At 50.9% G+C, this 12024-nt stretch overlaps 5 protein-coding genes across 5 annotated transcripts; 2 read left to right on the forward strand and 3 right to left on the reverse strand.

The window, feature by feature from the left end:
• Positions 1 to 1202: 1202 nt before the first annotated feature.
• Positions 1203 to 2720, forward strand: NEUTE1DRAFT_63874 (uncharacterized protein; the record flags this gene model as incomplete). Its single annotated transcript, XM_009852973.1, has 4 exons — positions 1203 to 1259; positions 1321 to 1478; positions 1568 to 2457; positions 2532 to 2720. 4 exons carry the CDS (start codon positions 1218 to 1220, stop codon positions 2654 to 2656), a joined length of 1215 nt encoding a protein of 404 aa, XP_009851275.1.
• NEUTE1DRAFT_82561 (uncharacterized protein) lies at positions 2719 to 3866 on the reverse strand (the record flags this gene model as incomplete). Its single annotated transcript, XM_009852974.1, has 2 exons — positions 2719 to 3414; positions 3567 to 3866. The coding sequence occupies 2 exons, from the start codon at positions 3760 to 3762 to the stop codon at positions 2966 to 2968; spliced, it is 645 nt and encodes a 214-aa protein (XP_009851276.1).
• Positions 3867 to 4549: 683 nt separating this feature from the next.
• NEUTE1DRAFT_63880 (uncharacterized protein) lies at positions 4550 to 5378 on the reverse strand (the record flags this gene model as incomplete). Its single annotated transcript, XM_009852975.1, has 2 exons — positions 4550 to 4970; positions 5028 to 5378. 2 exons carry the CDS (start codon positions 5127 to 5129, stop codon positions 4725 to 4727), a joined length of 348 nt encoding a protein of 115 aa, XP_009851277.1.
• An 887-nt stretch (positions 5379 to 6265) lies between these two features.
• On the forward strand, positions 6266 to 6794 carry NEUTE1DRAFT_101091 (uncharacterized protein; the record flags this gene model as incomplete). Its single annotated transcript, XM_009852976.1, has 2 exons — positions 6266 to 6574; positions 6696 to 6794. 2 exons carry the CDS (start codon positions 6266 to 6268, stop codon positions 6792 to 6794), a joined length of 408 nt encoding a protein of 135 aa, XP_009851278.1.
• Positions 6795 to 8416: 1622 nt separating this feature from the next.
• Positions 8417 to 9799, reverse strand: NEUTE1DRAFT_82564 (uncharacterized protein; the record flags this gene model as incomplete). The annotated part of the gene is made up of 2 exons (XM_009852977.1): positions 8417 to 8790; positions 8843 to 9799. 2 exons carry the CDS (start codon positions 9797 to 9799, stop codon positions 8548 to 8550), a joined length of 1200 nt encoding a protein of 399 aa, XP_009851279.1.
• Positions 9800 to 12024: the final 2225 nt, after the last annotated feature.

A 12024-nucleotide genomic window follows, 5' to 3' on the forward strand; every position in this document is an offset into this window, starting at 1 on the left:
AGTGAGAGAACGCTGACAGACGAATATAGAAGTCTATGAAGGGATTGAACAGAAGGAACCAAGCAGCTCCACGTAAGGCAAAGAACGCTCAGGTCATGATATGCTGTGCTTTTTGTTGATTCGAAGGATGGCGATACCAAATAGTTGATTGATTCTGATATCGACCCTGGGGCAGTCGGAGAAGCCGAAACCAGACAGGGTGATCGATGGGGATGGATGAAGGGGCTGCGTTAGGTTGTTGCAGAAGACAAAAAGCACGTCGCCGACTCGGCGCGTCTCGGTTCAGCCTGGGGTGTTGAGCACGGACTCCGGGCCACTCACCACAAGTCTGGCAGCGGGATTGGCGCGAAGCAAGGGAATAGTGTCCTGTTATTTCAGAGACGCTGGACACTGCAACTTGAAATGCAACCTGCAGGAATCACCCATAAACCTCTGACGAGTATCCTTGGACCCGCACGGGGATACCTAATCTCCACTGAAATTCAAGTACTTTGGTACCTCCACCATAATAAGACGGGTATCATGTTGGCTTTTGGTGTCTTGGTTCCGACAATCAAGGGACTCAAGCTCTGAAAAGCTCAATCGTCACATTGCAAAGGCCGCTGGACTGCCGCATTTCAGGTAGAAGAAGGTCATCCCCAGATAACCTGTTCCTTCAAGTAGGCGTAGGATGTCTGTCTGTACACTTTTGGGCATCTTACACTACATTCGAGTAACGCCATGGGGACAGGTGAGTTGGCAGAATCGGTTCCATTTTTGCAGTAAACATCGGTCTAATATTCAGAGACGTATTCTATTATAAGCCCAAGACATTGGCTATAAGCACAAATTCAACTTTGATCCAATGCTACGTACCCTCGGAATGAAGGTCAAATGACGATAGAGTAGAGGTATGGATTTGGAGAACAGATGACATTTCAAAGCTGCCGCGGCCCCTGTGGAAGATGGGATCTGGCCCCAGGCGGCAAGCAAGGGCAAGACCGGACCAGGTGTCCATGCATCATCCACTGGAGTTCCCCTGGGAGGTCCCTTCCATAGCGCGGCCCCGCCCCCACACTGGCCCTGCAGGCCCCTGCAAATGACGCTGCCGCTAGATGGAGGATCACCGTAACAGCCGGGGCAACGTTTTTAAAGTTTCCATGTCGCATTCTCTCGGCCTCCCCTACACTACATCCTTTTTGCACCACTTCCACTTTGCTTAGTCTCAATGGGGAAGGATGAAAAAGACATTACTTCTCTGCTTCATCCACGGCTTCAAGGTATGTACATTGAGATTAAGCGACGCTCCAGCCAAGATCAAACTGACATTATCATGTAAAGGGAGGTGAGTCGACCTTTGGCGACAACTATGCCTTCACCGAGCACCTCCGCCAACTTGTCGCGGCCGACCTACCAAATATAAACGTCAATGTCGTGGTATATCCCAAATATGAGACGCGAGGAGACTTGGGCGAGTGCGTAGCGCGATTTCGAGATTGGTATGTCCTCATCGACCGCATCCGTTGCTTCATCTGTCACATGTTGAAGCCCTGAACCATCCCTAACATGGTCGCCCTGGCTATCACAGGCTCATGAATAAAGTTATCGACCTCGAAGTTGCCGCCGGAACCTCCTCGCCCACCATAGATCCCTCGGTCCGCGTCATTCTAGTTGGCCACTCCATGGGCGGCATCGTCGCCGCTGAAACCGCCATCGAGCTCTCCTCCGACAAGCCTATCCACGGCAGCACCGACCCGGCCGTCGAGGACCCGAAGCTGGACCATCGCACCGCCGACTCCGCGCCTCTCCACCGACCACCCAGCCCCAGCTCGCTCATGTTCCCCTATATCCAGGGCGTCCTCGGCTTCGATACACCCTATCTAGGCATTGCTCCTGCCGTCTTCGCTCATGGCGTCGAGGGTCACTATGCGACGGCTTCGGCAGCGCTGTCGCAACTGAGCAGCTTAACAAGTTTACTCGGAGCGAAGGGGGCGCAGGCGCAATCGAACGCAACAACGCAGAAAAGACAGATAGCCGCTCTGCCGGCGCCGGAAAAGAAGGAGGAGCAGCAGAGGAATAATGGCAGCGCCTGGGGGAACTGGGGCAAGATCGCCATGGTCGCGGGCGCAGCGGCTGCTGCAGCGGCTGGAGGAGCGGCGGCGTACTACAATCGAGATCAGATTACGCAAAGCGTGAGCTGGGCGACGTCGCATCTCGAGTTTGTCGGGGTGCTTTATAGAAGAGAAGAGCTGCGGCGCCGTGTGGCGTACATGGTGCGGCTCAACAATGACCTTGGGGTCGGTTTCGGAAACTTTTATACCCGGCTGGGACGGGCCGCGGGGTCAAAGGAAGTGAGCATGGTCGGGACCGTGATGGGCAATGAACGGACGTTTTGCGTTCTGCCTAAGAAGGATCCCGCTGGAGACTGGAGGGAGGCCATCAACGATAAGGCTAAGGACGAAGTAACGGCGCATATCTGTAAGTGCACCCCTCCCATCTCTTGGAGCGAGGTCTTTATGTATACATGAAGCGAGTACTGACACTATTCATAGCCATGTTCGACCTGAAGGACAACCCTGGCTATACCAAGATGGCGCATGATGCTAGAGATATGATTGTCAAGTGGTTGCAGAACGATTGGTACGAAAGCAGTAACGGTGATGTCATTCGCGCATAGAAGCGCACCCTAATAACCGTAACATTCCATCTAATACTTAGCCCAAGTCTTTTCTTTTTTTCCCATCATAAAACGTCTATCATTATGTCTAAAACTCCAAAACTCTTTGAAGGTATCATGTATATTCCCCAAATAAGCTCGGCCGCAGAATCCACAGCCGAAGTGGCTTGTAAAAATCATTTACCGTGACCACGACACTTCAACAGCAGGGGCGGGTAGGCTGTGAGCATACGTCGCACGCCAATCCAGCCCAAGCCAACCCTCTCCTCTTTACAACAACCACGGCCTAGTTTAGAAGTCTGTAACCCCTCACTGCCTCTTCTTCTCCTTCTTCTCCTTGATAGCACCACCACCAACCTGCTTCCTCCTCTGACTCAACATATGGCTATACAGCACCACCGAGCCAGGGATATACGACAACAGCACAGCAACCAGCGCATAAGGGTACCAAGTCGCGAGCTGATCGGCCGGACCCACGAGCGCCTTGATGATCATGGCCACCTCGGAGCTGATGCCCATTGGGTACAGCACCAGGAAGGCGCTATACCGCAGCCAGTGCAGCCAGTAAGGAATGAAGTCGACCTGCTTGAGCGCAAAGTAGCTGTACCGGATCACCTCGGTGGTGGACCAGGCCGTCAACATGGAGGTGTACCAGGCCGAACTGTTGAGGTGCGGGAAGGGGTACGAGATGCCCCAGACGAGCATCAGGCGCGAGGCGACTTGCATGACGGTGGTGAAAATTGGGGCGGGGACGATGCCTTTTTTTTTGTGTTAAACATCGATTAGCGTTGGTTTCCTAAACAGGTAGTAGAGAGAAAAGGTAGAGGAGGGGGACAAAGATAGGGACAAGGATGAGAGATGGAGACTGAGACGGGATCCGGGTGGGAAGCGTCGGGCAAGCAGGGCATACCGGTAAGAGCATGGAAGATCTCCATAACAGCAAAGGTCTGCGTAACACGAGCAAAGTCATCGACGACCAGCGGTACAAAAGGCGCGCCCTTGGCAAAGTAGACGGACGCGACGCGGCCGAGGATCGTGGCCCAGGCGACGGCCGAGGCGGCATTGTAAAGGACTAGGTAGCCCTTGCGGAGAGCTGAGCCAGCCATTGTTGGTGTCGTTTGGTGTGTGGTGTGGTGTCGATATTGTTTTGGTGATCAGTTCGGTGGACGTGGGAAGATGTCGACGGATGTTAAGGTAGATACTGATGATTTGATGCTATGAACGTGATTGACGGACAAGGTAGGTGATAATGGATTCCCCAACAAGACGGGGCGAGACTGCTCCGAATGAACGCGGGGACTAGAACAATTTTCGACCCGAACCGAGACCGCGGCAGGTGGATTCGCGCGTCGGGACAGGGGTCGGTTCCTTTCTTGTGGGGTACCTGACTCCGCGGGACCCACTATCTTTCGGCGGCCCGGTGTCTAGAACGCCGATGTCACCGGTGGGTTGTGAGCATTCACATGTGAAAGAAATTCAACGCGAGAAAGGTAATTTGATTAAAGAGAATACACAGTATTGAGTTAAACCTAGGGTCGTTGCCTCCAATTAGAACAATTCGCCGCTCACGCCTCGGCGTCCATCATTCTCGGCAGAGAACGGACGTCAATTGTTACCGCCCAGGGCTGGGCGCAGCACACACTCTGCCGTGTTAACCGGCCATGACGAATCTTTTTGAAATCGTCCCTTGAACCCAAGCATAGCTCAAAACTGGTATTGACCACTCCAAAAAAAACAGAATAGAAAACACAGTTGCTCAACTCCAAATCTTTCTCCCTAGGCCCCAAAACTCCTTGGTATCATATCCCACGGAAAAGAAAAAGACAATGAAACAGAATGGGGCCGTTACATGCAACAAAAACGGTTGTCATGTCATCGTTAAGCGTAGATGAAGTATATCCTTCAGTGCTTCCACCCAAAGCCTCCAATCTCCCTTGTTCGAGATGAGCTGGTTATAAAGTCCCCCCCAATGCAACATGTTCCAGCCAGTGCAGACGGACGAACCCGTAGCCGAGGTGAGTTTCTTTCACCTACTTTGATCCTTTCTAAAACCATGAGCAATGGGTGATCACTCGCGCGAGTCCCTTCGATGCTTAAGGTTGCTCAAGAGGTTCCTGATGGAGCGGCCTCCAAACAGGAACTCAGTCGAATGTCGTCCGCAGTAGCTGTGTGCGTTGACGTGCTTGTTGTGAGACTTGGTTGTCCGTAGCGGCCTTGATGGGTCCGCAGAGTTTGTGATGTTTCCCGAATCCTTTCTGCTGTTCACGGGAGCCACTGTTGTCTCAGACTCGAAAGAGTACCTCATTTCGTGGTACTGTTGAGTTGTGTTAGTACCGGAGAGATGAGACACTCGGAAGGGAGCACGGCTTACGCTATCAAGAGACATGGGCGAGGTAATAGGGCTTATGACGGGCCCGGTGGTACTGATGTTGAGTGCCGACGGAGCAGAGGCACTAGAAGAAGAGCGCTTCATGACTAGATGTTGTTGCTGAAAGTTGGTGATGATGTTGGATAGTGGTATATAATGCTTGACTTTTGATGCCAAGGACGATGAGAAGAGCTTCTACACGAGTAGATCTCTTCAAGATCGGGTAGTGTCGTTGGTTTGTGAGAGTGCCCGCCGGGGTAGACAGTTATGGCACGCCTGGTGCTCAGATAATGTAGCTAATAGAACAAAGGAAAGATGGTTCACTTTGCTTGAAGCTTGATGATAGTGCTTGATCTTGATATGTGATGAGTAAGTAGGTAGAAAGAAAGAGGAGATCTGAATTCATCAGTCCGGAGCCGGGCCGGCCGACTTATATCTCTTCAAAGATACTGTGAGGCCAGTGACCTAAAACTAGTTCGAACTCCGTCCTACGTACCTGGTTGAACCATTCTGAGCTGGCCTTCCAAGCAGTCAAGGTACCGGGATTGCTGCAGCGTTCTGACAGACAAACCGGCCAAGAACCCTTGGCACATGTTTGTTCCACTGGGGTTGTTTGGCCCTCGCCGTGGGAGCGCATTTGCGTGTAAGTCGGATCCTCGGCCGAGCGACGTACCTAGTGTACTATGAAACGACAGAAAGGTCCTCGCCGAGAGGTCCTTGCAGTGGGTATTGCCAATGTTGCAGCGCTCATTCTCGCACAGCTTCCAGTAGAAAAGCCTGGGTGAGGAGTGAAGACCTCCATGTGAACTAGCCCCCCTGTCGAAAATTATCGGCCAATGGCATGTCGTTGCATTGACCAAAAAGGGACGCCATTCGCAAATATGATTGGTCGCCTTAAGAAGAGCGTCTTTTCAGGCATCCATTGCGATCCTTCCCCATGCAGGTCTTTGCTCACAGGGACACCGACCAGCAACGGGAATGGTGGATCATGGCCGGCTCAATGCAGTCGTGACTTGATGAGTCAACATTGGACCCCGGAGATAGGCCGTTGACGATAGGACAACGGCAAAAGATCAACAAAGACGTGGAAATTGCCAAGTCGGCCTATCCGAATGATTATCAGTTGCTCCATCCCGCATTTTCAATCTCCGAGTGTAGTCTACGGCGTCATAAGTCGTCTTGTCCTATCGCAGGACTGAGCCAGGTGGTGATGAGCCAGTTTGCAGCTAGGACTTGGACGAATGCCGGTGGTGCCCAAGGGACAACACCTGGAAGATCCAGGTTGGTGGACGTTGGTGGACGTTGGTCTTCTCGGGCATACATTCCACTTCTGTGTTTGCTCTGTCGGTGGGTTTCACCAAGACTCTGGCAGCATGCCAGTGTTGACCGCCAGCAATAAGGACTGTCCCACGGAAGAGATGAAGTGTAGTTGGCTGGATGCGATGGGTGATGCGGATGGCCGTCGGTGTCGGAAAACAGAATGGGTGGGGAGGTTGTGTTGCACAGAGACACGGGAAGCGAACTCCCGCCAGCAAGCCTCGGCGAGAGACGTTGCGGGATGGGAGGCAGGGGCCCCGCTGCCCCCGCCACACTGGACATCGTCAAAGGATGCTCCACACTGCCACATCCCCAATTCTCCACAGTTCCTGGTTCCCGTTCCTCGCCGGACAGCACTCCGTCTTCATCCGTCCACGCCGCAACAGCCGTCAACCATCTCCCCGCGATACGATATCTGTTTTGTTATCAAAACAGAAATTCACTCATTTTTGACGGCCATCGAATCAACGCAAAGCCATTTTCGAGGCTTCAGTCCCGGTCTATTTTCTCTATCGAGATGACTGCGTCGGTGACCTGAAGAAATCACTCAATAACCCAGGAGTGGTTAGGTAGGTGTAGCTTATTCCCGTCTTTCGAGGTCATGTTACCCCCGTGAACAACTCGAGGAGCCTTTTTTTTTAGTTCTTTTCGGGTGCCTGGATATGTAAGGTTGCAGCGAGATAGGTCGCCGCTCGAAATGGGCACGAATGCAGGAACACCGCAGTGATTCTATCACGATTGTTTCTTTTCTGGGTGGTCACGCAGTCCCGTCGCCGACCCGGTGTCGTCGTCATTGTCATCGTAAGACGTGACGCGGAGCGATTTGTAGGGGACCACCTCATCCCTCCCACTTTCTCAAAGGTTTCATGCATAGTGCTCGAAAGCTTCAGCTGTTCATCGGCTATTGCCAGAAAGGAAAATCGGGCATTGAAGGGGAAAGGTCAATTTCTTTCTCTTGTTGTCGAGAAAGGCTGCCTTGCGCTACTGCACAGTAGATCAGTCGCTAGAAGCAGTCCTACCTCAGCAGAACCACATACAATTCACCCCGTGTGAAGAACCCTTGTCTCATGTTTGGAGGTTGTTATGCATAAGAGGCTTCTGAATGGCGGGTTTTTGAGTTAAGGTTCCATCGCGTGGTCTCGTGGTTGCCTCCATCACGTCGCTTGCCCATCACAAAGTTCAATTGTTCGAGGTTGCATTTTGGAAACATTTGAGAACTCTGGAGATACTAGTATCTATTCAAAGACTGCGGTCAACGAGGATGACTTAAGGAGCAGTGCCGAAGGAGCCTAGCACTTGATATTTCGGGATATTACGGGATCGTGGGATTCTGGATCGTGGAATTCGGGATCCTACTGAGGTATATGTCTTCCTGCGGCGAAGTGCGTTGAGGACAATAGCAGTTGCTGAAGTACACTAAAGATAGTCAAAATGACGATGGTCGGATGAACCAATCTGGTGAGTGTCTTAGTTTTCAAGGCTCTGACAAGCAAGTTCGATTGCTGATGAAGTGTGATATACACTCGAATACTGACTTATGTCAAAGTGAGGCTGTCCTTCAGGTCATGCTACTTGCACGTTCATTGTCTTTTCTTGCCGGATCTTTGCAGAAGCTGTTACTTTGTTTACGCAGCTTTGACAGCGGAGTCTCTTCACCACATAGTATGTATCATTTTCAACGGCCCTTGATTCTTGCAAAATCGTTCCAGCTCTTCGAATGGGTCGGTCATACGAACACAGTCTCCGAGAGGCGGCACCTTCTACGCCGCTGAACCAGAGTGTCGGGAGCATCAAAAGGACCAGTAAGACCTTCGCTTTCTACACCCCTTGTTTATGGAAGCTCCGTTGGTGGCTTTCCCCAGGTTCTAGTCTTCCACACGATCAGGGTTCCTGGGTGCTTACACTACACAAAGTGATCGATCGATATTTCCGGTTTGACACTTCGCACAGCCCCGATGCGCATTTTGGATGGTAAGCGTTCCTGCATTGTTCTGTTTCATTGAGGCTCAGATTTTTGGAAGACGAGCCAGAAATCCTGATTGCGCCAAGAAAACAGACAAACTGTGAATTTTCCTGACACACTGAAAGTTAAATTTGATCGTCACATCATTAACAGCGCGTTCTTTACTTTGGACTATCGTCCTCTGGAACATCTTACACAGTCACCCAGAACACTCCATTCACCACCATTTTTTGTTTGCCTTCTTCACTCCGCGTCCTCCGGCTTTTGCCCGTACACAACCTTCCAGGTCCAGTAGCCGTGGATCTTCTGCTCCTTCATCTCTTGACGCATGTGCGCCGCAAATACCGCGACTTCCTCCGTCGACCAGCCCATGACTTTATGGAAGAGGAATTGGATGACACCCTCAAGGTCCGATGTGACAGCAGCGTAGGTGTAGAGGCCTATTTCCTTTTGCTTGGGGTCTTTTGGCCAGGGAGACAAGGGTTGCTAAAGTCGCTGGTCAGCTTTATCCCTAACTCTGGGTCGTAACGGAACATACCTTCCACTGCTTCGTATGGAGGTTCACAAATCCCGCCTCCTTCAAACCGGGCTCTTGGGTTCCATCATGAGCGATGGTCAAACTCCTACCAATTCGCCTTCCAGCCTCGTCCAGGATTTTTCCGTATGTGGCCAACGCAGAATCGGGAGGAAGGGTTTCGTCATCACACGAGACGATGGGAGAACAATCAAAGTGTTCAATCCAACCGCCAGGCTTGCAGCACCGATAGGCATTTTTGTACAAGTTTCCCCAGTCCTCAATAGCGCCGTTGAGGAACGAGATGTGGATATAGTCGAAAAAGTTTTTCTTGAATGTCCATTCCTTGGTCGCATCATCAATCTCGAAGCGCAAATTTGGCGGGGTCCAAGTGGGCTGGATAGGCGAAATATCCGTACCGACCACATCGCAGTAGGGGAATTTATCGGCAAAGTCGATTGCCCAGAATCCTTCGCCAGTACCGATATCAATGGCATGCTGAATGTTGTCCTTGAGAGGGGCTTGGAAAAGCTGCTTGTCCGTCATAAGAAAGAGGGAGTGATAATAGATCTCTAGGGCTCCAAGCATCTTTTGATCATTGGGAGCCCAGTATTCTCCGTCTGTCACCGAATCACTATGGTAGGTTCGACCGTTGATGGTGCGGTAGTTGAGAATGCTCGACGAAATTGAGGCAGTCGAGCTTTCAACATCACTTCCCAGAGTTGAATCTTTGTCATCTGTGTCAGTCTCAGGAAGACCTTGCTGAAGCCAATGTGCACCGGACATAACGCCAGGCAATTCGGGCGCTGGAGAATCAGGAGCGGGTGTTGGTGACCTTCCCTCAGATCTAGGAGAGGACGAGGCATGAGTAGGTGAATTTTCCTTAGGACCAGGAGAGGAGGGACCCGGGGCTGCTGGCTTAGGCGAAGCCGCAGCATCGGACAATGGCGACTCGGCCTTTCGTTTTTCGGGAACACCCATGGTTGAAAGATCGTTTGTCGGCGTCAGTATGTAGGATATGAAGGGTCAAGTGAAGAAAGAATCCGAGTTAAAAATAAGAAGGGTAACCATGTGAGAACCAGCGTACATCCGGCGGACTATAGCGGTTTTTTTAAATTCAAACGACGACAAGGGGCTCCAGACGCCTAAGCCTAGCTGGGAAGCGGATTATACATAAGAATAACCCCGAGTTTCTGACAACTCTTTTCACTTGGAGCAAATCGATTATTAGTGCGGTACTATTGATGTTAGTTAGTCGCGGGTTCCAAAAGGTTGCCGAAGGAAATGCAGCCCAATCAACTGTCTGGCCGAGGCTTTGCCCGGCTGCTTTGATGCTTACCCGGTAACGGATTGTGGATTACACGGGCAGGTGCCATATGTAGTAGTTGGTCTGCTCGGGCGGTAGGATGCCAGATAGATCTCACCTTGAAGTCGGAGTTTTGAGCTGGTACCTAAGCTGCCCCGCGATGTCAGGAGACCTTTGTGCGATATGGGGCGAGTCTGAGTAAGCAGTACCAGCACGATGTTGAAGCGAAACCCTCTTCTTTGACTAAGAATACCTCCATCTCAAACCTTTGATGAGATATTGGACGGCCTGCTTCACATTTCAATGCTGGCTATCAGGGGGGCACAGGACTTCGGAAGGCCCGAGAGAACGGTGGTTTGTTTGGGGAAGAGACTCCACATTTCGGCTCGCTTAGGTTTGGTTTGTCTGGATTGGCTATGTTTGGGGGTACAGCTTTGGATGATTTGCACTGAATGGCGTGTGTACAACTTCTGGTGCTTCACCCTCATACACAAAAGGGAGTTCGGGCGGCCAACAGGTTTACACTTGATCGGTCATTTAGTTTGTATGTGTTTGCAGGGAAAAAAAAGAAAGAAAAAAAAGGGAGAGGGGTTGCACTTGCAGGGGACTTTACTGTATTACGTACCTCTACGTAATGGGTCTTTGGTGTCTGTATCAGTGTATGCACCCAAGTTGTTCTACTTTTTATACTTCGTTTAGTAGGTAACTACCGGTTGATACCTTTGCTCCGAGTTCGCTTCGTAATGCCAGAATGCACAACGATGCTCAACGTACAGTAGAACCCCCTGAACCCGCATGCAATTGTGCGGTTCCTGGAGGATGTATGTAGTTGCAGGAGTTCATCTGTGTTGCATCGCTGACTCGGATATATCCCCGAAACTATACTAGCCAATCACGTCTGGCAGAGAGAGGCCTTCACGGCGACGCCTCAAAAGGGCATGCAGACCTCGGCATATCACATACTCCAATTGCCGACGACAGGGGGCGGGGAGACATCCGAGTTGAATGAGATTCAGCGGTACATATTTGTCAGCTCCGAAGGTATCGTGCTTAGTACCCGTCCCAATAGAGCTCGCAGTTGGACAGATATGTTTACATGGCTCAACCATTTACTGTCACGATGAGAGGCCTTGGTGGGAAGACGATAGAGTCAGATGGACTAGTTCAGTTGTCTGGTTGAAGGGAAGACGTGGCCGGCTAGAAATGCACTTCACGAGAAAGCTTAGGTGACCATTGGGTGGGCCATGACTTCGCAACGGTAAGAGTACCCAGGAGGAAGCGCATTCCTGTCCACTTACATCGATACTCACCAAGTGCGAAAGCAATTCCCCCCGAAATCCGGTGGCACATCACCAGCCTGCTTCAGCCTGACTTGTTCCTTGCCTGACTATAACTTCTATTCTCATCCTCTATTCAAGACCATCTATTTTGCTTAATGCTCGTCCTGAAAGTCAGCATTATGATTTCTTGGCTTCTTTTGACAATTACACTGATTTGACAGTAACCTTCATAACATATGTTTGAACAGCGGAGCGAACGCCGTCTCGCATGAGAGCATATAGTGAAAGTAATTGGGGCGGCTGCCAGATGCGAGGGCAATGGTGAAGACGGGGTTACTGAGATAAACAGCATAGGTCAAACGAAGCCTAAGAAACTAGTGAAACCATCTTCAAAACGCTTCCCTATATATTGGGCAGAATCTCTTCCCGGCTGAATCACGAATATCCGAGTTCCCTCCAAATGTTTCGATTGACATAAGAGAAGACAAGCGGGAGGAAGAAGAGAAAGGGGAAAATGAAAGGAAAAATGAGGAAGAAAAAACCCCCCAAAAAAAGAGAAAAATTGCAAACCTCTATGGGCATTGAGGAAAAGTTAGATCCGGTCTGATCTCGTAGATAAG

Source organism: Neurospora tetrasperma (assembly GCF_000213175.1).
Source record: "Neurospora tetrasperma FGSC 2508 unplaced genomic scaffold NEUTE1scaffold_3, whole genome shotgun sequence".
In the NCBI taxonomy this organism is placed as follows: Eukaryota; Fungi; Ascomycota; class Sordariomycetes; order Sordariales; family Sordariaceae; genus Neurospora; species Neurospora tetrasperma.